This window comes from Cervus elaphus, chromosome 24 (genome assembly GCF_910594005.1).
Source record: "Cervus elaphus chromosome 24, mCerEla1.1, whole genome shotgun sequence".
In the NCBI taxonomy this organism is placed as follows: Eukaryota; Metazoa; Chordata; class Mammalia; order Artiodactyla; family Cervidae; genus Cervus; species Cervus elaphus.
In genome coordinates this window covers 20,255,880-20,283,381 of record NC_057838.1, presented here as the reverse complement: position 1 = coordinate 20,283,381, position 27,502 = coordinate 20,255,880, and the positions used below count along the sequence as shown (strand labels likewise).

General features: G+C 40.6%; 1 protein-coding gene across 6 annotated transcripts in view; it reads right to left on the bottom strand.

The window, feature by feature from the left end:
• The window catches only part of FBXL2 (F-box and leucine rich repeat protein 2), an 84,021-nt gene extending 56,743 nt beyond the window's left edge, over positions 1-27,278 (bottom strand). For all 6 annotated transcript variants that reach the window (XR_006337661.1, XM_043886933.1, XM_043886934.1 and 3 more), the window contains exons 1-2: positions 27,184-27,278; positions 8,888-8,949 (exon numbers count right to left, since the gene is read on the bottom strand). Coding sequence is in view for 5 of the 6 variants with exons in the window: in XM_043886933.1 (XP_043742868.1) it covers positions 8,888-8,949; positions 27,184-27,186 (65 nt within the window). In the remaining variant the exon portion in view is untranslated. The remainder of the gene's footprint in view (positions 1-8,887; positions 8,950-27,183) is intronic.
• Positions 27,279-27,502: the final 224 nt, after the last annotated feature.

The following is a 27,502-nucleotide window of genomic DNA, read 5'->3' as shown; positions in this document are numbered from 1 at the left end:
GGAAATTTGAAAATTTAAGTGCTAGTTATTTTATAATTTTCCCTAGCAAACTAGTAAAACTGCCAAATTATATGTAATTATGTAGTTGATTCCATTTGCCAAAATTACCAGGCTCAGCTCTCCTGTTTGGGGCAATCAATCCTTCTTCATCAAGCTCACAAACACATTCAGGACTTAATTCTGTCATGGATCCACATACATTTTAAAAGAAGAGAAAATAACATAGATAATGGTGATTTGGTTTTTAAAAATACATCTAACAAGGTTTCTTTCATTATTATTCGTTACTAACAAGAGCTATAAAGAAAGCTGAGAGCCAAAGAACTGAAGCTTTTGAACTGCAGTGTTGAAGACTCTTGAGAGTCCCTTGGCCTGCAAGGAGATCCGACCAGTCCATCCTAAAGGAGATCAGTCCTGGGTGTTCACTGGAAGGACTGGTGTTGAAGCTGAAACTCCAATACTTTGGCCAGCTGATGCAGAGAGCTGACTCATTTGAAAAGATCCCATGCTGGGAAAGATTGAGGGCAGGAGGAGAAGGGGGCAACAGAGGATGAGATGGTTGGATGGCATCACCAACACAATGGACATGGGTTTGGGTGGACTCTGGGAGTTGGTGATGGACAGGGAGGCCTGGCATGCCGCGGTTCATGGGGCTGCAAAAAGTCAGACACGACTGAGCAACTGAACTGAACTGAACAAGAGTCATGTTTTCTCAAAATGTTTTAAAATATTTACTGCCCTATTCCTATGAAGCTGTTTACATGCATTTTCATTTCATCACTAAAATCTGAAAACAACCACGTGTGTGTGTGTGTGTGTGTTAGTCACTCAGTCGTGTCCTGCTCTTTGCAACCCCATGGACTGTAACCCACCAGGCTCCTCTGTCCATGGAATTTTCCAGGCAAGAATACTGGAGTGGGTTGCCATGCCCTTCTCCAGGGGATCTTCCCAGCCCAGGAATCAAACCAGGTCTCCCACACTGCAGGCAGACTCTTTACTGTTTGCCCATAAGAGAAGTAAAAACTTAAGGTCAAACAAATTAATCTCACAGTTTGAAATCTGAATTGTGGGCCAATCCTTGCTCATGCCAGACTGCTTTTCTCAAAAGAGGAATGGTTCTTTCCAAGAGACTGCCTTCTTGATAATACAAAATAATTATCAGTTGTCATAATTACCACCACTACTCTGCTCAAGCGCCAAAAGTTGTCAGTTTAATGTCAGATGGTAGTATGCAATTTCTGTTGAGATTAAATTAGTGCAAGTTGATGAAATGAAGCAGTAGGCTATATTAACTTGCTTAATAATCAGGTCCTTCCACACCTATCAATAATTACCTTAAATGTAAATGGGTTGAATGCCCCAACCAAAAGACAAAGATTGGCTGAATGGATACAAAAACAAGACCCCCATATATGCTGTCTACAAGAGACCCACCTCAAAACAAGAGACACATACAGACTAAAAGTGAAGGGCTGGAAAAAAATATTTCATGCAAATGGAGACCAAAAGAAAGCAGGAGTCGCAATACTCATATCAGATAAAATAGACTTTCAAATAAAAGCTGTGAAAAGAGACAAAGAAGGACACTACATAATGATCAAAGGATCAATCCAAGAAGAAGATATAACAATTATAAATATATATGCACCCAACATAGGAGCACCGCAATATGTACGGCAAACACTAACGAGTATGAAAGAGGAAATTAATAGTAACACAATAATAGTGGGAGACTTTAATACCCCACTCACAACTATGGATAGATCAACTAAACAGAAAATTAACAAGGAAACACAAACTTTAAATGACACAATGGACCAGCTAGACCTAATTGATATCTATAGGACATTTCACCCCAAAACAAGCAACTTCACCTTTTTCTCAAGTGCACACGGAACCTTCTCCAGAATAGATCACATCCTGGGCCATAAATCTAGTCTTGGAAAATTCAAAAAAATTGAAATCATTCCAGTCATCTTTTCTGACCACAGTGCAGTAAGATTAGATCTCAATTACAGGAAAAAAATTGTTAAAAATTCAAACACATGGAGGCTAAATAACACGCTTCTGAATAACCAACAAATCATAGAAGAAATCAAAAAAGAAATCAAAATATGTATAGAAATGAATGAAAATGAAAACACAACAACCCAAAACCTATGGGACACTGTAAAAGCAGTGCTAAGGGGAAGGTTCATAGCATTACAGGCTTACATCAAGAAACAAGAAAAAAGCCAAATAAATAACCTAACTCTACACCTAAAGCAATTAGAGAAGGAAGAAATGAAGAACCCCAGGGTTAGCAGAAGGAAAGAAATCTTAAAAATTAAGGCAGAAATAAATGCAATAGAAACTAAAGAGACCATAGCAAAAATCAACAAAGCTAAAAGCTGGTTTTTTGAAAAAATAAACAAAATTGACAAACCATTAGCAAGACTCATTAAGAAACAAAGAGAGAAGAACCAAATTAACAAAATTAGAAATGAAAATGGAGAGATCACAACAGACAACACTGAAATACAAAGGATCATAAGAGACTACTACCAGCAGCTCTATGCCAATAAAATGGACAACTTGGATGAAATGGACAAATTCTTAGAAAAGTATAACTTTCCAAAACTGAACCAGGAAGAAATAGAAGATCTTAACAGACCCATCACAGGCAAGGAAATCGAAACTGTAATCAAAAATCTTCCAGCAAACAAAAGCCCAGGACCAGATGGCTTCACAGCTGAATTCTACCAAAAATTTAGAGAAGAGCTAACACCTACCTTACTCAAACTCTTCCAGAAAATTGCAGAAGAAGGTAAACTTCCAAACTCATTCTATGAGGCCACCATCACCCTAATTCCAAAACCCGACAAAGATGCCACAAAAAAAGAAAACTACAGGCCAATATCACTGATGAACATAGATGCAAAAATCCTTAACAAAATTCTAGCAAACAGAATCCAACAACATATTAAAAAAATCATACACCACGACCAAGTGGGCTTTATCCCAGGAATGCAAGGATTCTTCAATATCCGCAAATCAATCAATGTAATACACCACATTAACAAATTGAAAGATAAAAACCATATGATTATCTCAATAGATGCAGAGAAAGCCTTTGACAAAATTCAACACTCATTTATGATTAAAACTCTCCAAAAAGCAGGAATAGAAGGAACATGCCTCAACATAATAAAAGCTATATATGACAAACCCACAGCAAGCATCACCCTCAATGGTGAAAAATTGAAAGCATTTCCCCTGAAATCAGGAACAAGACAAGGGTGCCCACTCTCACCACTACTGTTCAACATAGTGTTGGAAGTTTTGGCCACAGCAATCAGAGCAGAAAAAGAAGTAAAAGGAATCCAGATAGGAAAAGAAGAAGTGAAACTCTCACTGTTTGCAGATGACATGATCCTCTATATAGAAAACCCTAAAGACTCTACCAGAAAATTACTAGAACTAATCAATGAATATAGTAAAGTTGCAGGATATAAAATTAACACACAGAAATCCCTTGCATTCCTATATACTAACAATGAAAAAACAGAAAGAGAAATTAAGGAAACAATACCATTCACCATTGCAACAAAAAGAATAAAATACTTAGGAGTATATCTACCTAAAGAAACAAAAGACCTATACATAGAAAACTATAAAACACTGATGAAAGAAATCAAAGAGGACACAAACAGATGGAGAAACATACCGTGTTCATGGATTGGAAGAATCAATATTGTCAAAATGGCTATTCTACCCAAAGCAATCTATAGATTCAATGCAATCCCTATCAAGCTACCAACGGTATTTTTCACAGAACTAGACCAAAGAATTTCACAATTTGTATGGAAATACAAAAAACCTCGAATAGCCAAAGTAATCTTGAGAAAGAAGAATGGAACTGGAGGAATCAACCTGCCTGACTTCAGACTCTACTACAAAGCCACAGTCATCAAGACAGTGTGGTACTGGCACAAAGACAGAAATACAGACCAATGGAACAGAATAGAAATCCCAGAGATAAATCCACGAACCTATGGACACCTTATCTTTGACAAAGGAGGCAAGGATATACAATGGAAAAAAGACAACCTCTTTAACAAGTGGTGCTGGGAAAACTGGTCAACCACTTGCAAAAGAATGAAACTAGAACACTTTCTAACACCATACACAAAAATAAACTCAAAATGGATTAAAGATCTAAATGTAAGACCAGAAACTATAAAACTCCTAGAGGAGAACATAGGCAAAACACTCTCCGACATAAATCACAGCAAGATCCTCTATGACCCACCTCCCAGAATATTGGAAATAAAAGCAAAACTAAACAAATGGGATCTAATGAAACTTAAAAGCTTTTGCACTACAAAAGAAACTATAAGTAAGGTGAAAAGACAGCCGTCAGATTGGGAGAAAATAATAGCAAATGAAGAAACAGACAAAGGATTAATCTCAAAAATATACAAGCAACTCCTGCAGCTCAATTCCAGAAAAATAAATGACCCAATCAAAAAATGGGCCAGAGAACTAAACAGACATTTCTCCAAAGAAGACATACAGATGGCTAACAAACACATGAAAAGGTGCTCAACATCACTCATTATTAGAGAAATGCAAATCAAAACCACAATGAGGTACCATTACACACCAGTCAGGATGGCTGCTATCCAAAAGTCTACAAGCAATAAATGCTGGAGAGGCTGTGGAGAAAAGGGAACCCTCTTACACTGTTGGTGGGAATGCAAACTAGTACAGCCACTATGGAAAACAGTGTGGAGATTTCTTAAAAAACTGGAAATAAAACTGCCATATGACCCAGCAATCCCACTTCTGGGCATACACACTGAGGAAACCAGATCTGAAAGAGACACGTGCACCCCAATGTTCATCGCAGCACTGTTTATAATAGCCAGGACATGGAAGCAACCTAGATGCCCATCAGCAGATGAATGGATAAGGAAGCTGTGGTACATATACACCATGGAATTTTACTCAGCCGTCAAAAAGAATTCATTTGAACCAGTCCTAATGAGATGGATGAAACTGGAGCCCCTTATACAGAGTGAAGTAAGCCAGAAAGATAAAGAACATTACAGCATACTAACACATATATATGGAATTTAGAAAGATGGTAACGATAACCCTATATGCAAAACAGAAAAAGAGACACAGAAATACAGAACAGACTTTTGAACTCTGTGGGAGAAGGTGAGGGTGGGATGTTTCAAAAGAACAGCATGTATACTATCTATGGTGAAACAGATCACCAGCCCAGGTGGGATGCATGAGACAAGTGCTCCGGCCTGGTGCACTGGGAAGACCCAGAGGAATCGGGTGGAGAGGGAGATGGGAGGGGGGATCGGGATGGGGAATAAGTGTAAATCTATGGCTGATTCATATCAATGTATGACAAAACCCACTGAAATGTTGTGAAGCAATTAGCCTCCAACTAATAAAAAAATTTAAAAAAAAAAAAAATAATAATCAGGTCCTTTACTGAGATGGTTAGCAGTAGCATATGTTAAGATGCATATCAGGATAGCCTGCTTTTATCAATCGTTTGTATTAAAACTAACTGTACTGTCAAGAGTACTTATTAAGTATTCAGACATCCAAAATTGATATTATATAATAATAAAACATTTACTTAACATTTATTAAATGCCAGGTGCTCAGAGCTACCAACAGCCCCTTAAAGTAAGAACTATTACCAGTACTATTACAGATATGGGAAATTAGGCCTGGAGAGTAAAGTCACTTTAGGGTCACACAACCAGTAAATGGGGAGAGTAGAAACCTCAAGCAAGTCAAGCTCCAAAAGTAATATATCCAATAACAATGAAGACAAGTATAAGCAAGGACAACTCAACTCACTAACAGATACAGAGATTATAACAAACTACACATTTCCATTATTATAAGCATTATATAACTGACTCCAGGAATGGCAAAATTACAAGCCGTTTGCTGAACTGTGTGTGCATGAAGGGTAGAGGGAGAACTTTAACGTCCTTAATTTATAAGTGAAAGCAGGACAGAAAGAGCAAAACTGCCAACTCTTGTTAACTAACAAACTAAAAACGGGGAGCAGAAGGAGTCTGTGAATTACTAATATTGAGGGGTCTTAAAACTAGAAATAAGATGATCAGATTAAAAAAACTCAGATTTTTCTTACTGGATTCAAAGTGATAATAAAGTGATGAAGAGTACATAATTCTAGGTTATGCTTGTTAATGGTTCCAGAGAGTAGGCTCAAACGTCACTGGATATGATCAGTAATGGAAGCGAGTAGAGAATTTAAGAGGGTAGTAACAGATGCGGTAAAAAAAAAAAAATGGCAGAGGAGAAAGTGACCTTGGCGGCAAATAAATAAGATTATCATAAAGTCAAAAAATTCACACCTATTGATGAAGACGGAAAGTAAACAGGAATTCAGTAAGAACAAGAACAACAGTCTGCTCTGTCACAAAGAAGTTCACAACATGAAGTAAAAATGTAAGCCGAAGACAGGCTGAAAGTATGAAGACATCACTGAACTGAGCAACAGCACCAGCATTTAAGCTGCGTGACGTGGGGGCTCTGGGGCGCTCACTCGCTTTGTGGTGGTGGTAACATGCGATAGAGATGTCTGCCTTGGCAAGCTGGCTCAAACTCTTCTTCAAACTTTTGCTTAAAAAGGGTAGCTGGCAAAGGGAAAGCTATTACTACTGAGAATAGAAAATCTGAGAGTAAAATGATAGAAATGATTTAAAGGCCAACAAAAATTAAAATCTGGCTAGAGATGGGTCTGAGACCCAAGAGTCAGAGAAGACCTACCATGGCAGTCCTTTAAATTTTCACTTCCCCTTACAGACTCCAAAATAAGGGAAGAAGTGGGAATGCAAGTCTACGAATAAGCATGTTACGAACATTTGCTCTCAAATGACAATTCTTTTTTAAAAAATGATCTATGTGTGAGCCTTAGCATGATTCAAAAACTGCAACTCCGGGATTTTTGAAAGCTGGGTCCATCATGGATCCTTAAAAAAATCAAATTTCTAAAACAGCAGTTTGAAATCACACTAGCACAGAAAGTTATATAATTCCACAGCGCTCCCCACCCCAACTCCTCCTCCCTTTCAGTCAATAGGTAGAAACACTACCATGGCTGCATACAGTGTAAGAGCTAACTCGACCAGAAGGGAAAAAACATCCAGTTAGCAGCCTTGAGTCACAAACAGCAGCAGTATTCAGGAGAAGGGCGGAGTTTAATCACACCCCAGTGCTGGATGACTCATGCGGGCCTGCCTGAAGCTGCTTATGGGTCCCCTGGGGTGTAAGTGACATATTCACATTAAGGTTTGATGTCTGGGCTAGAAAAGTGTCAGACCAAGAGTGAAACACTGCATAACTCTGGAACCGCCACTCGCTCAGTGGTCTGTGTGGACGGCACCCCTACGGCTGCCCGGGCGCGGCCGGCCCAGCCGAACCCCGCTGGTTCGAATGGCTCACTGTGCCTGATCAGGACCGTGTGGGTTCGTGTGATAAACATATCATTCCTTCCTTGTTACCACTTTCGGAACTTTAAAATGGTCATGAGAGCCAAAGAACATTCTCTCTCAGCCAAGCAAATATTTATTTTGTTGAAATAAAACATAATTGCTGTATCTTTCACATGATTCTGCCATCACTTAATTTTTTTATTAACTGAGCAGAATGAGCTCTTGGCAACACCTGATAACTAATGAAATGCCATCCTGAAGCCCCTAAAATGTGATCATCACCACAGGACACCAAGTCTTCACCCCATTCCTGACTCAAGAACAGGAGCTGAAAACACTGAGGCGGCTGCATTTACAGAGCAACTCCAATATGTAAACAGAACACATATACTCATCCCCCACACGTTAAAATGAGATTAAACACAGGCAGGGAATGGAGTCAGCTGGTCAATGTCTTACTGTATGTCAGCATCTCCCCCCAAAATTTCCAAGGATTATTAAAAGAGGTCCAAGGTCAGTAAGTTCAAAATGCCACAGTCATTCACCTGGGAGCATCGCCACACGTATTAGCCTATTAAGGTTCCGGAGGGCATGCAGTAAAGAAACTGGTTTTGTTTACCTTGTGTTTCCCATACTTATTGATCATAAAACCTGTTTTTTGTTTTGTTTTGTGAAACATTACTGATACGAAACGTTTGGGAAATGCCACTCATCAGATCATGTATTCATGTATTAAGTGTTTGTTAACAATTAAAATACAACATCCAAAACTAAAATAAGGGTTCCTTGATGCTTGCTGAGTACGAAAGGAAACTGCAGTGCCCGAGGATCAACAAGTGTTGGTCGCAGCTTTACTTGGCAAAATGCCAAGCAAAATACCATGACCTGTATACTCAGCAATGCTAAAAATAAAGAACAAAAAGCCTGTCTATAGTACTGTCACTTAGCACACAACTCTCATAAAATGGATAACATCAGTATTGGGGCTGACACCATTTTAAGTGCTCAGTAAGAACACACAGCATAATTATTTTAAAATCAATTTACCAGAAAACATCTAAACGTCTATAACGTCAGGAGCTCGCAGCCTTAATCACCTCTCCTCGCATTACTGACTACATTGAGATCATCTACTGACACCCATGGTCACCTACTGAAGATTATTACAATACTTACCACATTACAAAAAGAATCCAGACCAATGCTACGTACATACTTAGTACATTCTGGATTAGACCAAGTAAAATTTAACAACAAGCTGAACAGCATTCTATAAAACAAAAACAGAAAGTCAGTTAGGCTAATTCTGTCTGTTTTTCTATGCTATGGACTCACAGTGAGAAAGGAGACTGTCTTGGAACTTGATGACCGAATCATACACGAAATCTTTAAAGTTTACCTACACTTACCTCAAAAGAAGTTCTTTGGGTAACTTTTTGTTAATAAGGCCTTCATCATTATTTGAGAAAACCTAAAAGAAAAAAAGTGAAATTATTATAATGTTCTTCAATCAATCAAAAAAAAAGTTACATATTTTGTAGATCAAAATGGCCCCAAGGAAGCTCAGGAAGGAAGGGATATAATTATGACTGATTCACACTGCTGTAGAGCAGAAACCAACACAAAATTGTAAATCAATCGTCCACCAATTAAAAAAAATTTTTTTAATGGCCCCAATCACCATCCCATAATTACAATGACACTAATTTCATGAAGTCAGTATTCTTCAATATTGACAGACATAAAAACAGCTTATATTCTATACCATTTAATAAGAATGGCAAACATTCAGAGAAGAGATAACACAGTCATTTCTATACTACATTGTATTCGAGGTTCCAGGCAAGGCTATTCATCAAAGAAAATAAATAAAAGGCACACTGACTGAAAAGGAAGAAATAAACAACTTCTATTTACAGATGACATGACCTTGTACACTGAAAATTCTAGAAAAAAGACATAAAAAGCTATTAATTACAGAATTCAGCAAGATTGAAAGATTTAACAAATATACCATGGATTTATAAAAAAATAATTTGTATGTCCATATGTTAGCAATGAACAACCTGAAAATGAAATTAAGAAAATAATCTCATTTGTAACAGCATAAGAAAAAACCTACTTAGGAATACATTTAAGTAAAGAAGTACATGATATTATATATTGACAACTTATACTAAGCACTGTCGTGAGTAATTAGACTTAAACTGAAACACATTATATGTTCGTGAATTGGAAGATTTAACAGTGCTGAGTTAGCCACGTTTCTCAGCTTTGTATTTATTCTACTTGGGGTTTGCCAACTACGTCCAGTCTGCTGTTATCAAACGAATACTTACCTTCTAACATGGTACCATCACTTCTGGCATTTCCCAGTTAGATCTTTTTATAGTCTTCCATTTTCCTGTTAAAATTTTCTAACTGCTCTTCCATTCCAACTGTTCAACGTCTGGCCCATCACTGACTCGGCTTCTCTAAGCTCTTCTCCTAACCATGGGTCACACTTTTTTATTTCTTTCCACGTCTCAAAATTTTTTATTTCACACCAAATAATTGTGAGTAAAAAAACCCCAGAACTTTACAAAGATCAATGAAACCAAGAGCTGTTTCTTTGAAAAAATAGACAGAAGGGGTGGAGAGACTAGGCAAGATGGTAAAGCAGAAAGACCATGGGCTTACCTCCTCTCAGAAGCACACCAAAATCACAACCTCCCATGAAAAAGACCAGGACCTACCAGAAAAAAGTCTAACTAAAGACACAAGGAAAGAACTAGAATGAGACAGGCAGGAGGCCGCAACATAACCAGGTCCCTCACCACAGAGACGCCGCCCAGCCTGGAGAGTGACTACTGCAGGGGTCCTCCCAAGGAGTGAGAGTGCCGAGCTCCAGATCAGGCCCCACAGCCCGGGGGTCAGGCAGCAAGAAGACAAACCCCCAGGGAACCTGGCTTTGGGGGCCAGTGGGGCTTAGCCTCGGGAGTCCCTAAGGGCTGAGGGAAACAGAGACGAGGCTCTTGAAAGGAGCACACAAAATCTGCTGCGTTCTAGAACCCAGGACAAAAGCAGTCACTTGACAGGAGCCAGGACCAGGCCTACCTACTGGTCTTAGGGAGTCTCTTGGAGAGGTGGGGGAAGGTGGGCTGCGGGCTCACCCTGGGGACAAAGACACTGGCAGAGGCCGTTCCTGGAGCTCCTTCTACTGGGTGAACACTGGCAGGCCCCACTGAGGAGCCTGGCCCGTCCAACACCTGCAGGCACCAGTGCTGGGACACTGTAGGGAAAGTAACTAACCGGACAAGGACATGCCCCACCTCTCAGCAGAGAGGCGCCCAAACCTTCCTGAGACCACAGTCACCTCTAGACCAGCCTTGCCCTTCACCCGCCAATGGGCAGGCACCGGCCAAACTGTCCAGGAGTCTGCTCCAGGCTCTGGACACGCCTCACCTACCAGGGGGCAGACACTAGATGCAAGAGAGCCACAGTCTGCAGAGCCGGCCTGCCCACAGCAGGCCAGACCCTACCCTGGGACCAGCTGGCCCTGGCCCTCCCTACTAGCAGGCCAGCAGAGCCTCAGAATGCCCTTGACCCCATACCTAACTGTGTCAGGAAACACCTCCCGCACCACCCCCCAACACACCAGTCATCAGACACCAGCCCTGTGATCCCTGGGCACTGCAGTCAGACTCCAGGGCCTGACTCTGACCATAAGTGGTCCAGCATTAAAACCAAACTCTGGTTTCACCCCCCAGTAGTAGACCGACAACAGCCCCAGAGTTTCTGGACCCTAACTGCACCCACCCACCAGTGAACAGGCTCCAGCCCCAGGCCTCCTGGGGTACCGCAGTCAGCTGCCTGGTGACTGGGCCCCACCAACCAGTAGCTCCAACAGCCTCTTCATAAAGCACGGGCTGATAACCAACTAGAGTAGAGGCCAATCAAGCCTACCAGACTGCCCACACGGTCAACCTGCACAACAGAAGGGCCCACACAGCCCTCACAGGAAACCTCGAGAGCATACAGGCTGGTGACAACACAGGGCATCTTGTACAGAACAGTTTCTCCAAGGTCAAGATATGTATTAACCTAGCAGACACATGAAAATATAAATAGCAACTTGGGCACAATGAGGTGGCAGAGAAACATGATAAACCCCAGAAGAACTTAGTGAAGTGGAAACAGGCAATCCACCCAAAAAAGAGCTCAGGGTAATGATTGTAAAGATGATCAAAGAACGCAGGAGAATAATGGATGCACAGGATAAGAAGTTAAAAATATTTAGCAAAGAGAAAATATATATTTAAAAAGACAGAGATGAAGAATACAATAGTTGAAATAAAAAATATACTAGAAGGAAAACCACAATTCTAAAAGACACATGTACCCCAATGTTCATTGCAGCAATATTTACAATAGCCAGGACATGGAAGCAACCTAGATGTACATTTACAAATGAATGGATAAAGAAGATGTGATACACACATACACACACACACACACACACACACAGTGGAATATTACTCAGCCATAAAAAGGAATGAATTCGAGTTGGATTTAGTGAGGTGCATGAACCTAGAGCCTCTTATACAGAGTGCAGTAAGTCAGAAAAACATATATCACATATTAACACACATATATGGAATCTACTAGGTTGGTGCAAAAGTAATTTCAGTTTTGCATTGTTGAACTTTGCCATTAGATATTTGAATACATTCTTGTATAAATCTGCTTATGTTTTACATCATTTTAATGCACAATGCACAATTCTTGCTTTATGCTTTTTGCTAATGAATTATTACTTGTTGTTTATTTTATATGTATTTTAGACCTATAGCAATGATGTTAGACAAACAGCAAATTGGAGAAATTTTCTTATTCTAGTTCAAAATGGGCTATAAAGCAGCAGAGACAACTTGCAATATCAACAATGCATCCAGACCAGGAACTGCTAATGAACATATAGTGCAGTGGTGGTTCAAGAAGTTTTGCAAAGGAGACGAGAGTCAAAGATGACAAGGGTGGTGGCTGGCCATTAGAAGTTGACAATGATCAACTGAGAAGATCATCAAAGCTGATCCTCTTACAACTACACAGGAAGTTGCCCAAGAACTCAACATTGACCATTCTACAATCATTTGTCATTTGAAGCAAAATGGAAAGGTGAAAAAGCTTAATAAGTGGATGCCTCATAAGCTGACCACAAATCAAAAAAAAGTCATTTTTTAAAGTGTCACCTTCTCTTATTCTATGCAACAACAATGAATCATTTCTTGATCTGATTGTGACGTGATGAAAAGTGGATTTTATATGACAACCAGCTCACTGGCTGGACCAAGAAGAAGCTCCAAAGCACTTCCCAAAGCCAAACTTGCACCAAAAAATGGGTCATGGTCTCTGTTTGGTGGTCTGAGGCCCATCTGATCCACTATAGCTTCCTGAATCCCAGTGAAACCATTACATCTGAGAAGTATGCTCAGCAAACCAGTGAGATGCACGAAAAATTGCAACACCTGCTGTTGGCACTGGTCAACAGAATGGAACCCATTCTTCTCCACAACAATGCCTGACCACATGTCACATAATGAACATGTCGCAAGTTGAACGAATTGTGCTACAAAGTTTTGCCTCATCTGCCATATTCACCTGACCTCTCGCCAACTGACTGCCACTTCTTCAAGCATCTCAACAACTTTTTGCAGGGAAGATGCTTCCACAACCAGGAGGATGCAGAAAATGTTTTCCAAGAGTTCGTCATATCTGGAAGCACAGATTTTTTTTATGCTACAAGAAAAAACAGACATTTCTCATTTGCAAAAATGTGTTGATTGTCATGGTTCCTATTTTGACTAATAAAGATGTCTTTGAGCCTAGTTATGATGATTTAACATTCAGGATCTGAAACCATAGTTACTTTTGCACCAAGCTACCAGAAAAATCATACTGATGAATCCAGTAGAGAATGGACATGTGGACACAGTGGGGGAAGGTGAGGGTGGCATGAATGGAGAAAGTAGCCTTGACATATATACATTATCATGTGTAAAATAGTTAGTAGGAAGTTGCTCTAACACCGGGAGCCCAACCCAGCACTCTATGGTGACCTAGAGGGGTAGGATTGGGGGCGGGGGGGTGGCATGGTGGAGGCTCAAAATGAAGAGGATATATACACAGTCATGAGAGAGTCACATCATACGGTAGAAACCAACACACTGTAAAGCAATTTTCTACCAAATATATTAGGAGGGATCAACAGTAGACTAAAATATACAAAAAAATGGATCAGCAAGCTGGAAGACAGTAGTGGAAATCATGGCCACTGAACAGAAAATTTTTTTAAAATGAGGACAGTTTAAGAGACCTCTGGAACAATATCAAGAACACTTATATTCACATTATAGGGGTCCCAAAAGGAGAAGAGAAATTTAAAAGAAAAAAAAAGGATTGAACATATCTGTAGAAATAATAGCTGAAAACTTCTGTAAACTGGGAAAGGAAACACTTACCCAAGTTCAGGAAGGGCAGAGAGTTCCATACAGGATAAACCCAAAGAGGAACACACCAAGACACATTGTAATTAAAATGACAAAAATTTAAAGAGAGGATCTTAAAAGCACCAAGGGTAAAGCAGGGGCACTCCCATAAGGTTATCACCTGATTTTTCATCAGAAACTCTGCCGGCCAGAAGAATGATATATTTTGAATGATGAAGTTGAAGAACCTACAACCAAGAATACCCAGCAAGGCTCTCCTTCAGATTTGATAGAAAGATCAAAAGTTTTATCAACAAGCTCAAGTTAAGAGTTCAGCACCACCAAACGAGATTTATATCAAATACTAAAGGAACTACTCTGGGTGAAAAAAGAAAGGCCCCAATTGGAAACATGAAAACTACAAAATGAAAAAGGTCATTGGTAAAGGCACACATACAGTAAAGGTAGGAAATCAACTGTGCACAAAGTGAGAAGGAAGGTTGAAAAATAAAACCAGTAAAATCATCTACATCAAAACCCCTTAAGTAGTTAAGGGGTACACAAAACAATTAAATGAAAGGTATGATACAAAAAGCAGTAATCATGAGGGTTTTTAAAAACGCATTTGAAATGAAGAGATCAGCAGCTTAAAATAATCACATATATAAAGACTGCTATATTAAAAAAAAACCTCACAATAACCACAAACCAAAAAACCTAATACACACACACATACATGCACAAGGAAAAAGGGACCGCTGGTGGTCCAGTGGTTAAGAATCCATCTTGCAATGCAGGGGACACAAGTCTGAACCCTGCTCAGGGAACTAAGATCCCACATGCTTGCAGGGCAACCAAGCCCACGTGCCACAACTACTGAGCCTGTGCACTCGGAGCCCGTGTGCCCCAAACTGAGAGCCTGCACGCCACAGCTACTGAGCCTGTGCACCACAACCAGAGAGCCTGTGCACTGCAACAAGACTCCATGTGACGCAAAGAAGATCCTGCACGCCGCAACTAAGACCCAGTGCAGCCAAATAAATATTTCTTAAAGAAAAAATCTGAACATAACACTAAAGATAGTCACCAAATAACAAGAACAAAAGAAAAAGATAAAACAACCCCCAAACAATGAACAAAATGGCAGTAAGAACATATGCATCAATAATTACCTTAACTGCAACAGACTATATGTTCCAAAAGACACAGAGGGGCTGAATGGATACAAAAACAAAACCCTTATTTATGCTGCCTACAAGAGACTCACTTCAGATCTAAAGACACACAAAGACTGAAAATGAGGGGATAGAAAAGGTATTCCATGCAAACAGAAATCAAAACAAAGCTGGAGTCAGCTCAGTTCAGTTGCTTAGTCGTGTCCGACTCCTCGCGACCCCATGAATCGCAGCACGCCAGGCCTCCCTGTCCATCACCAACTCCCAGAGTTTACCCAAATTCATGTCCATCGAGTTGGTCCAGAGGAACTATCCCATGTCCGAGGTCAGGGGCAGCGGCCGAGAGGAACTACCCCACGTCCAAGGCGCAGAAGGGCTAAGAGGAGCTACTCCACGTTCAAGGTCAGGAGGGGCGACCTCATCCAAGGTAAGGAGCAGCAGCTGCGCTTTGCTGGAGCAGCCGTGAAGAGACACCCCACATCCAAGGTAAGAGAAAGCTGGAGTAGCAATACTTATACGGGGCAAAATAAACTTCCTCAAAATAGAGACTGTTACAAAGACAAAGAAAGATACTACATAATGATCAAGGAATCAATCCAAGAACAAAATAGTGGTTCAGCTGGTAAAGAATCTGCCTGGAATGAGGGAAAGCTGGGTTTGATCCCTGGGTTGGGAAGATCCCCTGGAGAAGGGAAAGGCTACCCACTCCAGTATTCTGGCCTGGAGAATTCCATGGACTATACAGTCCATGGGGTCACAAAGAGTCGGACACGACTGAGCAACTTTCATGTCAAACTTCACATATATATATGTGCTCCTTCCCAACATAGGAACACCTTTATACATGAGGCAAATATTAGCAAACATAAACAAATAAATCAACAGTAACATAATAATAGTAGGGAACTTTAACACCCCATGTGTATCAATAATCATCAGAGAGAAAATCAATAAGGAAACACTGGCCTTAAATGACATATTAGACGTGACAGACTTAACTGATATATACAGAGCATTCCACCCAAAAGCAGCAGAATACACAATCTTTCAAGTGCACATGTAACATTCTCCAGGATAGATCACATGTTAAGGCCATAAAACAAGCCTCAGTAAATTTAAGAAAACTGAGAAAACATCAAGTATCTTTTCCAAGCACAATGCTATGAGACTGGAAATCAACCACAAGGAATAAAAAAACACAAACACGTGGAGGTTAAACAACATGCTACAAAACAACCAATGGAGCATTAAAGAAAACAAAGAGAAAATCAAGAATATCTAGAGACAAATGAAAATAAAAACACAAAGATCCAAAACCTATGGGATGCAGCAAAAGCAGTTCTAAGAGGGAAATTTAAAGTAACGCAAGTTTACCTTAGGAAACAAGAAAAATCTCAAGCAACCTAACCTTACACCTAAAGGAACTAGAAGACAAAGAATAAACAAAATCCAAAGTTAGTAGAAGGAAAGAAATCATGAAGATCACAGTGGAAATAAATGAAATAGACTTAAAAAAATCAGAAAAGATCAACATAACTAAAATCTGGTTCTTTGCAAATGTAAACAAAATTGATAAACCTTTAGCCAAATTCATCAAGAAAAAAATCAATAAATCAGAAATGAAAAAGCAGTTACAAATGACACCACAGAAATACAAAAGATCTTAAGAGGCTAATACAAAAACTATATGCCAATAAAATGAAAAAACCTGTAAGAAATGGACAAATTCTTATAAATGTACAATCTCCCAAGACTGAACAGGAAGAAACAAAATATGAATAGAGAAGTTACCAGTGATGAAACTGAACCAGTAATATAGAAATTATCAACAAGCAAAAGTCCAGACCAGGGAGTTCCCAGTGGTCTAGTGGTTAGGTCTGTGCTTTCACTGCCAAGGCCTAGGTTCAATCCCGTGTTAGACAGCTAAGTTCCCACAAGCCACACGGTGCAGTGGGGGGCTATGGAGTCCAGGACTAGATGGCTTCATAGGTGAATTTAACAAAACATTTAGGGAAAAGTTTACTAACACCTAGCCTTAAAAAATTCTCTCTCTCTCTCTCTCTCTCTCTCTCACACACACACACACACACACAACATGCAGAGGAAGAACAATTACAAACTCATTCTATGAGCCACTCATCACCCTGATACTAGAACAAAAGATATGAAAAAAAGAAACTCACAGGCCAATATCACTGATGAATATAAATGCAAAAATCTTCAACACAACATCAGCAAACTGATTCCAACAACACACTAAAAGAATCATAAACCATAATCAAGTGGGATTTATCCCAGGGATGTTAAGGATTTTTCAATATCTGAAAAATCAGTGTAATACACATTAACAAGCTGAAGAATAAAAATCACATGATTATCGCAATAGTCACAGAAAAAGTTTTTGACAAAATTCAACATTAATTTATGATCAAAATTCCCCAGAAATTGGGCATAGAGGGAACATACATCAACATAATGAAGGCCACATAAGACAAATCCACAGTTAACATCATACTCAATGGTGAAAAGCTGAAAACATTTTAAGATGAGAAACAAAACAAAGATGCCCACTCTCAATACTTTTATTCAACAGAGTATTGGAAGTCCTAGCCACAGCAATCAGACAAAAAAAGAAATATATCCAAAATGGTAAGGAAGAAATAAAACTGTCACTGTTTGCAGATTACATGATACTATATGTAGAAAATCTGAAAGGTGCCACCAGAAAACAACTAAAGCTTATCAATGAATCTGGTAAATCTGCAGAATACAAATCAACATATAGAAATCTGTTGCATTTCTATGCACTAACAACAAACTATAAAAGAAGGTAAGCAAACAATCACCTTTACCATCTCATAAAAAAAAATTAGGTAACTATAAATAAACCTAAGGAGGTAAAAGAGCTGTACTTGGAAAGTCAATAAAAGACTACAAAAATACAAGAAGAAACTGAAGACAACACAGAGATGAAAAAAAATGTGTTTTATACAGGAAGAATCAGTATTGGTAAAGTGACCATACTATACAAGACAATCTACAGATTGAATGCAATTCCTATCAAAATATATCAGGGAATTTTTCATAGAACTGCAACAAATCATTTCAGAACTTGTATGGAAACATAAACACAAGAACAGCCAAAACTACTTTGGGAAAAACAGAACTGGAGGATTCATGCTCCCTGACCTCTGACTATACCACAAAGCTATCGATACAATCATCAAAACAGTACAGCACTGGCAGAAAAACACACACAGATCCATGGAACAGAAAAGAAATCCAGAAATGAACCCACACACTTATGGGTCAATTAATCTACAAGAAAGGAAGAATATACCATGGGAAAAAAGAGAGTCTCTTCAATAAATGGTGCTGAAAAAACTGAATAGCCACCTGCAAGAGAAGGAAAGTGGACCCCTGTCCTACACCATACACAAAAATTAACTTAGAACGGATGATAAGCTTCGAATGTAAGATTTGAAAAAAAAAACTCCTAGAAAAAAAATAAAAACTCCTAGGGGAAAAAAAGGCAGTAAGCTCCTTGACATAAGTTATGCAGATGATTTTGGACTTGACACCAAAAGATAAGGCCATGGAAGCAAAAAATACATCAGACCACATCAAACTAAAATGCTTCTGTGCAGCAAAGAAAACCACCAACAAACTACAAATACAACCTATGAATGACTCTGCAAAACATATATAAGTTACTATTCAACAAGAAATGTAATGAACAAATGGGCACAGGATCTATACGGATATCTTTCCAAAGACATACGTATGGCCAACAAGTACATGAAAAGGCCCACAACATCATTAATCGTCAGGGAAATATTGATAAAAATCAAGATGAGATACCACCTGATACCTATCAGAATGGATATCATTAAAGAGACAACAAATAACCAGCAGTGAGAATGTGGGGGAAAGGGAACCCTCATGCACAGTTGGTGGGAATCTAAATTGATGCTGTCACTGTGGAAAACAATATGGAGTTTCCCAAAAAAATTAAAAGTAGAGCTGCCCTATGATCCAAGAATTCCACTTTTAGGTATTTTTCTGAAGAAAACAAAAACAATAATTTGAAGAGATAGGGGCTCCTACGTTCATTGAAGCATTATGTACAAAAGTCAAGATATGTAAATAGGTTGCCTGTTGATAAATGATAAATTGATAAGGAAAATATGATAGATATATACAATGGAATATTCTTCAGCCATTTAAAAAAAGGAAACTTTGAGACTTGTAACAACACGGAAGGATTTTGAGGGCACTATGCCAATTGAAACGTCACACAGTGAAAGACAAATACTTTGAAAGATAAATGATCTGACTTATATGTGTAATCTTTTTTAAAAAACAAACTCACGGATAATAGATTTATGGTTCCAGAGATGGGGAATGGGAGGGTGGACAAAATGGCCAAAGACAGTCAAAAGGCACAAATTTCCAGTTACAAAATGAATAAATCCTGAGCATGTAACATACAGCATGGTAACTATAGTTAATAATACTGTTTGGCATATCTGAAAGTGCTAGGAGAGCAGATCTTAAAGATTCTCATCATAAGATAAAAATTCTATAACTATGTATTGTGACAGATGTTAACTAGACCTCTTACAGTGATCATTTTGCAATATATACAAATTTCAAATCATTACGTTGTACAACTTTAATATGTTATTACGTCAATTATACCTGAATTTTTTTTAAAGTACAGTCATTTACCTCCATAAAGAAAAGTTCCTCCTTCAATTAGGCTGCTTACAGTGAAGGTAGCGGGCACTGAATCCTTTTAATGTCTAGTCGATCTGGGTTTCAATTTTGTTATAGCACTAGTTAGATTCAGTTCACGATCGGCTTCAAATTTTTTTTAGGGTGCAATCAGAAATGCACCTTCAGGAGAAGTTGGGATCTGCGCACCAGTAAACTTCACAGATCTCTTTGAGCTTTACAACCCAGGTGCTAGCTTTCTGAAAGCTGAGAGCACTGTCTCTGTTTCACACTCTGGCTGTCAGCTGGGGAGCTGGCTCTGTTGTGGCACCCTCTGCTGTCCATGCCTTCTGGGGATCTCCCTCACTGCCTCTGTCTGCCATCTGAAAGCCTGTGGCCTCCCTGATTGAAAACCTGGATAGCCACAGAGGGACACTCAGCTCGCCGCCGCGCCCTCCGCCTTACACTTGGGGAAAGCCCCTAGTGCCTCAGGGAGATTTCTGCTGATTCTCCCAAGGACCCTGGCCTTCAGCAGGCATCGGCCATCGCAGGAAGGTGCTGCCCTCTCTTCCCTTGGCCCTGGTGCCCAAAGCATGTCTGCACCCGGCACTCCGTGAAGACCCAGGGAAGAGAGGTAGGGGCAGCCGTGCTCTGTGGCTGGGGCTCCTCAGGACTCCAACGGGCACTCCAGCCCCCAAGCAGTCAGGAAAAGTCGACCCATTTCTCCAAGAGCTGTCTAGAGCACTCTTCCTCCTCCTGCTGACCCCTCCACAGATGAAAACATCTATGTGTCTCCTTTTTTCTGGGAAGGACACGTTACATCCTGAATTTTAACTCATTTAGATTTCTTTGTGACCTCAGCTCTCTAGAGAGTTTTTAGAGAACCACAATCTTCTAGCTTCTCAACCTTTTCCCATCATTAGGGTAGAAACAGCAATGTCTAGTTTTTGCAACATTCAACATCCTAACAGTGAAAGTCTTTATTATCTGTTCTGATAGAAGAAAGACTTGGAGCAGATAAATGACTTACCCAAGGTTTAGAACTAAAAAAAAAGAAAAACTACAACATGAACTTGTATCTCCTGACTCCAGGTCCAGGATTCTTTGTACTGGAGAATAGGAAGTAAAGGCTATTTAACTCTGTGGCAGGCAATTGACCTCTCAGCATTTCTAGTCTGTAAAATGAAAGGACTGTACTAAAAAAACTCAAAAAGTCTCTTCCAAATCTAATACTTCAAGATTCAATTCAGTTTGCGTTTAAAAAATACCCCACTGTTCCTGAAAACATAACTGTGTGTCTCTAGATGTCTTTCACTTTAGATGTTTAATAAGGATCACGAATTTATCAAGTCCAAAACCAACTCCTTTCTTCATCCCTTGCTACATTTACACCTCCCATAGTCTTCATCTCAGCAAATGACAACGTGTTACTATTGCTCACACTCAAATCACTGACCCATTCTTCGTTTGCTTTTCTATGGCACAGCCAGCCCTATGGATGACGGAACCAAACAACGCCTTCTCTGGTTTCCTTTGTTCTTGTCCCTTCTCCCCTCACTCCTACCTCACGACTAGTTTCCACACAGCAGACAGAATGGTCCTTTTATGAAATGAAAAGTCACACTCTGCCATTCTTCTTAAACGCTGTCAATCATTTCCTCTTCCCTCAAATGGAAAGGCAAACTCCTTGAAACGGCTTGTACGTCTTATGCAATCTGGTCTCCCTGACTGACTTGGCCTTCCCTCTTGCCAAGCTCATCTTCCTTCACTCCAGGTTGTTTTCCTTGCTGTTCCTCCAACACAGCAGACAGTGCTTTGGGACCTCTGCATTAGTATTCCTTCCTGAAATGGTCTTTCTCCTAGGCATTCACATGACACATCCTCTGCTCAAATGTCACCTTATCAGAGACACCTTCCCTTCCACCAACACAGAGTAAGTTCCGGGATTTCCCTGGTCGACCAGAAGCTAGGACTCCGAGTTCCCAATGCAGGGGGCCCAGGTGTGATCCCTGGTCAGGGAACTAGATCTCACATGCTACAGATAAGAGTTAGCTTGTCCCAGCTAAAGAGCCTGCGTGCCACAACTAAGACCCAGCATGGCCAAATAATTTTTTTTTTTTAAAGCAAGTCCTCCCTTCTCTCATCCACTCACCCTTCCTCTTATTCAGCTTTTTCTCCAAAGCCCTTCTTACCACCTTATCTATATGCTTATTATCTGTCCTCCCACCACTAGAATGTAAACTCCATGAGGCCAGAGCCTTTCCTGTTTCATTCACTGTTGTATACCCACTGCTTAGAAAAGACTGGCACACACTGAGATACACAAATACTTGTTGGACAGAAAACCATGGGACAGAAAATGTAATGGAAAGACACAATTACAGGGGCAGCACTGAGAACTGGAAAAGCTGCACGCCAGGTAGCAGGCACAGTCTTTAGTTTGGGAAGAAGCCACGGTGCAATGCTTAAAACGCCACACTTTAGAGACAGACTGTTTGAGTTCAAATCCTGGCTGTCACTCACCAACTATGTGACCTTGGGCAAGCTGTCTAAACAACTGGGCCTATTAAGTGCGTACAATGATGTCAATCTCACAGGGATGTTAGAAGGGTTAAGTGAGACAAATGTGAAGTGATAAATGTGAAGCCTAAAAATGAACACAGTGGAAGGGCTCTATGAAAGGGAGTTATTGTTACAATTACTAAAAATTATGTACCCCCTCACCCTAGTGCAGCCAAAAAGGAGACCAGTTTTGTCCAGAGTAGGAAAATTAATAAGAGAGAAACTTGTTGTCATGATCTATTAACAAAGATCTCATTATACAAACTCTCTTAACTACACCATGTAATGGCAAAAGAGACCAAAACTGTTGGTAAAATAAAATATAGTTTATTCTGCTTCTCAACACCTCCGAGAAGTCCTAACCACAGGCAAATACAGAAAGACCAACATTGGGAGAAATCCAAATGAAATCAATTAAAATAGGAAAATTCTATGGTACAATGCTGTTTTATATTTCCAAAAAGTAAATCTGCCTTACAAGCTAAAGTGGAAAGCAGTTAACAAAAACTTGATGACAACAGGTAATCCATCATATATTTTGATCCATATGAATTAAAGTTTAAAGCTTCTTGATGTCTTTTTGTAACAATTTTAGAATATACAACTAAAATAAATGAAAACTATGCTGGGAGAGATTGAAGGCAGGAGGAGAAGGGGATAAACAGGATGAGAAGGTTGGATGACATTACCGACTCAATGGACACGAGTCTGAGCAAGCTCCGGGAATTGGTGATAGACAGGGTAGCCTGGCGTGCTGCAGTCCATGGGGTTGCAAAGAGTTGGACATGACTGAGTGACTGAACTGAATGGATTATTAGGAAAAAACCTTAGAAAATAAAATTTTACTTTTAAAAATAGCCTCATCCTTTAAGTCTAATGGCTTTATGTTTAAAAGCTGGTCTTATAACAACGTTTTCTTAGGTCAGTCTCCCAAAACAATAAAAATAAAAACACAAATAAACAAATGAGACCTAATCAAACTCACAAGCTTTTGCACAGCAAAGAAACCATAAGCAAAATGAAAAGACAACCTATGGAACGAGACAATATTTGCAAATGTTGCAACCAATAAGGGCTTAATCTCCCAAACATACAAACAGCTGACACAGCTCAACAAAAACACCAACAACCTAACTGAAAACTGGGCAGAAGACCTTCACAGACATTTCTCAAAAAAGACATACAGATGGCCAACAGACACATGAAAAGATGCTCAATACTGTTCATTATAAATGCAAACCAAAAATACAACAAGGTATCAACTCACACAGGTGAGAATGGCCATTATCAAAAAATCTACAAATAACAAATGCTGAAGAAGGTATGGAGAAAAGGAAAGCCTCCCACACTGTCGGAGAAAATTTAAGTTGATGCAGCCACGATGGAAAACAGTATGGATTTCTCCTCAGACAACTAAAAAGAGAATTACCATATCATCCAAAAATCCCACTTCCTGGGCATATACCCGGATAAAACTGTAATTCAAAAGATACATGCACTGCTATGCTCACAGCAGTAGCCAAGACACAGAAACCCCCTAAATATCCATTTACAGATCAATAGATAAAGAAGGGGTGGTGCATATATACAATGGACTACCACCCGGTCATAGCAAAGAATGAAATGATGCCATTTCAGCAACATGGACAGACCTAGTGCTTATCATACTAAGCGACATCAACCAGACAGAGAAAGAGAAACACCATATGATATCACTTACATGTGGAACCTAAAACACAACACAAATGAATCTATGTGGGAAACAGAAATGGACGCATGGATGTGAGAGAACAGAGCACAGGGCGGGGGCTGAGGGAGGGCTGGGGTTAGCAGATGTACGCTTATATATACAGAATGGATAAACAACAAGGTCCTACAGTATAGCACAGGCAACGATATCCAGTCTCCTGGGATCAACCATAATGAAAAAGAATATTTAAAAAAACAGTGTACGTGTGTGTACAACTGAGTCACACTGGTGTAGAGCAGAGACTGGCACAACATTGTCAATCAACTATACTTCAATTAAAATTTTAAAAAGCCGGCCTTTGTGAGTCACAGAAAGCAGGTGCAAACCCCTGAACACAAGCTGAAACGACAGGGGAGACTTTAAAGGCTACTACAGCCCTGAGTATGAACCCTCATCCAATCATCTGTCATCACCGACTCCTCTTCATTTCATCTGCGTGAAAGAGAAGAAAAGGCAGAGGAGAGACTAGGCATGCCTACTCTGTTCAACAGCGTGCAGCCGAGTGCCAAGAACGAAAGACAAATATTCATAAGTGCGCAAAACATTAAAATCCAAATAAGAGAGAAAACTCATCTCCTAACAGAAAAACAGCATCTATTTGGCGGGAACGTATAACAATACACCATACATTATAGCATAATCCAGCGTTTACATAAGCAGGCTCTGAGACAAGATGCCTGGTTTTGAAATCTGACTGGGTTGACTGGAGCAAGTTACTTTACCTCTCTGTGCCTCATTTCCTCACCTCTAAAATGTGGAAACAGTATTTTCCACGTAAGGTTGTTGTGACGGTTACTTAAGACACAGAGTGCTTATAAAAATGTCACACGCATAAAATGTACACAATAAATGTCAGCTGTCATTTATCATTTAAAGGCAATAGAAACAAGTGCCTTAATTGAATTCTTTTTTCTTTTTTTTCTGCACATCATGTGGATCTTAGGGCTTTCCGGGTGGCTTAGCAGTAAAGAATCTGCCTGCCAATGCCAGAGAAATGGGTTCAATCCCTGTGCCAGGAAGATCCCCTGGAGAAGGAAATGGCAACCCACTCCAGTATTCTTGCCTGGAAAATCCCAAGGATAGAGGGGCATGGTGGGCTACAGTCCATGGGGCCAAAACTAAGCAACTAAACAACTTCTTAGTTCCTCGACCAGAGATCAAACCCACACCTCCTGCACTGGAAGCCAAGGAGCCTTAACCACTAGACTGCCAGGGAAGTCCCCGAAGAAAAATTCATGTGCAAAGTCATAAATATCAAATGCTAAAGCTGTACGTTTAGATTCAAGTGTTTAAGGAAGGGTAATGTTGTATCCGCAATACATTTGGGGGATTATAGAAGCAGCCTCCTTATCCTCCCTCTGCACTAACCACTCACTCCCCTTTTACCCTGGAGCCTAGGCATCAGGTTACCACTCACTCAAATTCCTCCCATGAATTAAATTCTTAATGCTTAAAGACAAAAACCAAAGCATTTCTAAGTTTAGCAAAGCAACCAGTAGTACAAGTACAGTAAGATGCTTTTAGAGTACATAAAACTCTAAAATTTACAACAGTGAGTCAAGGTGGACTGCAGGTCAGGACGGAACAGGTGGATGAAAGAGAAGGAAAATGGACAACAGGAGGAATATGAGCCTTCAGAGAGAAAGCCGTGAAACTGTAACTCCTGAATGTTCTTTCCCCTTGCTAGAATTGTAAGGGCATTTCTCACAGATTACATGTAAAAAGTAGGATGCTGCAACATTTACAACACTTAGATTTTTATAAATTCATTTCCTGAAACTCTGCTGGCTCCATTAATTTTCACTTAAAGCAACTCAGAATTTAAAAGAAACATGCAGGGACTATAGGCACTGCTGTTATTTGTCGGTGATGGGGTATTTTTTTCCTGCTATCAACAGGTCACACAGCTGGCAGTTGTTTTTCCACGGTCAATGAGATACATATCATCCACGTTCTCTTAGTAGCTTAGCTACTAAGACAAGACAGAGCCAGCCAAGATGCCAAAGGGCAGCGTCTCTCTCCAGAAGGCTTACCGGCACTTGGGGAGCACTGGTCACTCTCAATTTATTAGCTCTTCCTCTAATCCCTGCAGGTAAGCAGCAAATCTAGGCAACACTACTAACAGTTACAAAAACTGTTTCTCAGCACTAAGCGTTTTCCTATCACCCACACCCACCCTCTCGCAAGTATTTTATACCAAAGGTGTGTCCCCAAGCAGAAAATCCAGCTCTGCTCTTCTTTCACACCCTTTGGAGGCTTCTGGAGAAGTCACACCTTCGACTGGCAATTCCCTAAATCCTGCCTATTCAAGCCAATACCTGAGCCTAGTTCTTCCGGTTACGTCTTAAAAAACGAGCTTAATGGGGACCAGGTGGGATGCCCACTCAGTCTCAAGTTTATTGAATAAAGGTAATGATTTAAAGGGTTTACCACGCACTAATTAGGAATTAAATCCCTGAGTGAGGGTGCTGCACTCAGGAAAAAACGCCACCTTAATGCCCCATTTTTAAAAAGGAGTGAGGAATCTCCAAAATTACAAATTCGAATTTCCACATGCTATAGAAACCTGTCAGAATGATGAAATTCAAAGAAATAGCTATTTGTACATAATTGCATAGAAAAGAGACAGGAAGCACGTAGACTGCAATATAGTGTTAATATGACTATACATGCCAGATGATATTCATACATATCCTTTTTTTTCCCCTAACCACACCCTCTCTGAGTGGCTTATCAGGCTCGCTCGGGCGAAACAGCATTACGCTGTCCGGCGGCCGGCCGGGTCTGGGTCCCCGCAGTGACCCGGGCACTCTCGGCAGAACGCCGCCCCCGGGCAGCGGGCGGGCGTCCCGCCTGCCCCAGGGTTCCCCCTCCCGCGGGCCCGCCCAGCCCTGCCCTGCCCGGCAGCCCCGCAGGCCGCGGCCCGGCCTTTCCGCGACCCCGGCGCCGCCCGCCCAGACCAGCGGACGGCCGCGCGGAGACACAGCTCGGGAGGGGAAGGGCCTGGTGGCCGGGCAGCGAGGGCCCCAACTCACCATGGCCGAAGAGCCGCGAGCGCGCCCACAGCCCAGAGTCACAAGGCGCCGGCAACGCCCGTTGTCCTGGTGACGACAGCTGGGCGCCCCGCCCCGTCCCCTAGGTGGGCTCGGAGGCGGCCATTGGCTGCCGGTGAGCACGTGACGACGAGGGGCGGGGCGTTTGGACCGCCCCTCCGTGCCCCCACGCCTCGGTCTTGGGCGGGGGCCTGATTGCCTTTGCTCTTTTGCCTGTGGTACCTCAATACCCTCACCTTGGTATCCCTCATCTTACAGATAAACCAGCCTCAGACTGCTGGGAAAGACTGTTATGAATTTA